General features: G+C 35.8%; 1 protein-coding gene across 1 annotated transcript; it reads left to right on the forward strand.

Moving 5' to 3' along the window:
• The first annotated feature begins 2,359 nt into the window (after window positions 1-2,359).
• Window positions 2,360-3,297, forward strand: LOC108029542 (larval cuticle protein A2B). Its single transcript, XM_017101983.2, has 2 exons — window positions 2,360-2,371; window positions 2,815-3,297. The coding sequence occupies exons 1-2, from the start codon at window positions 2,360-2,362 to the stop codon at window positions 3,235-3,237; spliced, it is 435 nt and encodes a 144-aa protein (XP_016957472.1). The 3' UTR covers window positions 3,238-3,297.
• Window positions 3,298-3,541: the final 244 nt, after the last annotated feature.

Here is a 3,541-nt window from a genome sequence, read left to right on the forward strand (position 1 = left end):
CCCGCATTTCGGCACCGCTTTTCTTGGGCGTTGGCCACTTTTTCCTTGCCGCCCTAAGTATTTTCCTTTGATTCCGCCGGCCGTGTGTGTTTGTCGCCGGGAATTGATTCGGGAATCGGATGCAGAGCAAGTGGGGGACAGCTGGACAGCTGGACCTTAGCTAACCTGACAGAGTCCGGCCGCCAGGACCCAAAACCCAAAACCCAAAACCCAAAGCCCAAAACCAACTGCAGTGGCCGGAGCAGCTGTGAACCCATGTCAACTTTAATTGAATTTGATGGAACGGATATTTAGCCAAGGCTGCGCACCATTTGCACCATTAGCAAGGACCTCCTGCTGGCCAAGGATCTGCCACCCCATCCCCATCTCCATTTAACATCTCCGTCTGCCATCTCCGTCGCCATCAGAATCCACAACTCATATTCGTAATTAAACTCAGAGTGGGCGTATGTTTGTCTGCATATTTCAATAAATTCTCAGAGCTCAGTTTATTTTTACATGCAACCCATGCCTAAAAATCAATATGTGTTTCAGGTGTACCTAAACTTAAAAACTTTTAGGTGGTGCATAAGGAAAGCTTAGAAAAATTTAAAATTAATAACCCATATCAATAAGAAATTTATATGGTGAAAAAATAAGTTTTAAGAGATATTTTTTATGTTTATGTGAATATATATTTTTTGTGCATTCCCATTGAAGAGTTTTATAATTTATTAATCAATTTTATACATGGTAAAAGCACAGGTAATAGATCTTAAGATATATTTTCCATGTGTATATATTTATTTATTGTCTAACAATGACTAACAACCAATAGATTTTGTATGGTAATAAAAAAGATATAAAATCTCTTCAGGGATATTTTTCATATATTTATGTGGTGTCCACTTTGTTCATGTTTATACGTTTTTTTTTTATTATTGCCACTGCAATTTAACAGCTTAAATTTTTAATTACTAATAATTAATGTATTTTTATATGGTATTAAAAAAGGAATTTTACATCTAACGCGATAATATCCATTTGTATTTATTGTCCACCCACATTTAAAATTGAATCTTTCAATAAACAATTTTAAATGTGGTTCTAAAAAAAAGAAATATTATGTCCTAAAATACATTTTTCATGTTAATATATATTTTTGTAACTGTCCACTCCCATTTAGAAGTTTAATAATTTATCATCAATATTAAATATAATTTTAATGCCAATAAATAAGAGGTAATTACCAGTTGTATTTATTATCCACTTTCATTCAAGAGTTTTATAATTTATTAAACAATTTGAAATATATTTTATATGCTATTAAATAAGGAATGTTATATCTTTCGAAATTATTTCCAGTATCTTTTATTGTCTACTCTCATTTAACAGTTTAATAATTTAATAACCAAATTGAAATACATTTTTATTTGGTAATAAAAAACGAATACAAAAACGAAAACATCTTTAGAAATATTTCCCAGTTCTATTTATTGTCCGCTCTCATTTAAGAGTTTAATAATTTTAAAACTTATTTTAAATAGATTTTTATATGGTATTAAAAAGGAATTTTACATCTTAAGAGATAATATCCATTTGAATTTATGGTCCACTCTCATTAAAAGTTTTATAATTAAATAACAAATATATAATTGATTTTTATATGGTAAAAAAAAAGAATATTACATCTAAAGACATGTTTTTTAGGACTCATTAAAGTGTTTATTTAAATAAAAACCAGTTTCCTCATCTTAAGAGACATTTTCCAGTTGCTGGCCTTTATTTCTGACCGCTGCCATATTAGAATTTAATTATTTAATGGCCTGAGCGCCAGTTTCAGTTTCACTGCCAGCCATCACTCAAGTTCCCAGCCATGAGTCGTCATTTTCGGTACCCCGCCTGAAGATGACAAGCCGGGCTGAGTGGCTGCCCGAAATCACAGAGTAATGATTAAAATATTAAATTGCCCGGCTGCTTATTTCGGCATGGCTATTTCGATTTATGTCATTGGCCAGACCGGTATGCAAAATATCCACGCACTTTACCCAGCGATAGCTCTTTTTTCTGTGAATGAATGTCATTTCAACTGGCACATATGCTGTTGTTATATATATTTTTTTAATTTATCTTGTGCCCTATGGCTTGATTTGCCCCACAAAGGGTGCGCTAAGTCGGCCTTGGGCGGTACTTTGTTTGGGCTGGGCTTTCGGTTTTTGGGCTTTGTGGGGCTTTGAGTAATGATCGGTAAGTACAGCGCTACTTGGTAAACTTTTTGGGGTATAAAGGCGTTTGCACTGCAGTATTTCTTATCAAACAGCAACCAGTGTTCAACTTTCAAACATCGCACCATTTTCAGTCCTCAAAGCAAGCTCCTAAAATGGCTTTTAAGGTGGGTTCTCTCGGACTAACAAAAATACATATTTATAAAAATTATTAGGCACACTGCATTTCTGAAAGTGTAGAAGAAACCATAACAAACTGACTTGAATTATAATATTTCTAAGGTATGCTAGATGTTATAATAAAATTAATACCATAATGACATTTTTCAGAAATATAAGTTATTAAATGATAAATCTTAAATCAAAGATCTTGGAATTTCCATAAAATATGTAAAATATATTTGTAATATTTTTAACATTTGCCTTGTCTTAAAAAGATCATTAACAGAAAATATTATTATAACTATTTTGAATATTTACTATAAGAATATTTGATTTATGGGTATTTTACATGGTATACATAGTATTTTCCAAGATATTTGATATGCTTTTTTTAATATGATCCTTATTTTGATAGCAAGCTACATCTACTTTTTCCCAATCCCTGCAGTTTGTGGCCCTCTTCGCACTGATCGCCGCCGCCAGTGCCGGTGTCCTGCCCGCCGCCCAGGTGTACCATGCCGCCCCGGTGGCCACCTACGCGGCGCCCGCTCCCGCTGCCGTCCTGAAGACCGTGGCCCAGCCGGTGCTGGCCAAGGCCGACGAGGAGTACGATCCGCATCCGCAGTACAAGTACGCCTACGATGTGCAGGACGCGCTGTCCGGCGACTCCAAGAGCCAGGTGGAGGAGCGCGACGGGGACGTGGTCCGCGGGGAGTACTCCCTGGTCGATTCCGATGGCTTCAAGCGCACCGTCCAGTACACCGCCGATCCCGTCAACGGGTTCAATGCCGTGGTCAACCGGGAGCCCCTGGTCAAGGCCGTGGTCAAGAGCCCGGCCCCCGTGGCCCCCGTCTACGGCTCCTACCACTGAACTACGCCTGTTTAGAGCCAATTTGTTGACTTAGTTGTAGGCTTTCATGCACAAATTCATTTTTTTACACCTAAAAGTATGCTTTGTTTTATAACGTCATTTTTTTGAACATCTTTTCCTATGTATTTCTACATTTTATTTACATTTATAACTTTTAAACCTTATATAAACTTAATAAAAAAAATAGTTAATTTCAGTCCACTGTAATTTAGTTTAAAATGGACTGATAATGTCTATACATGCACTTGAATATTAAGAATCAAAAAAATAGTTAAAAGGTTTAGAAATAAATATGCATAATATT

Source organism: Drosophila biarmipes, chromosome X, assembly GCF_025231255.1.
Source record: "Drosophila biarmipes strain raj3 chromosome X, RU_DBia_V1.1, whole genome shotgun sequence".
NCBI lineage: Eukaryota > Metazoa > Arthropoda > Insecta > Diptera > Drosophilidae > Drosophila > Drosophila biarmipes.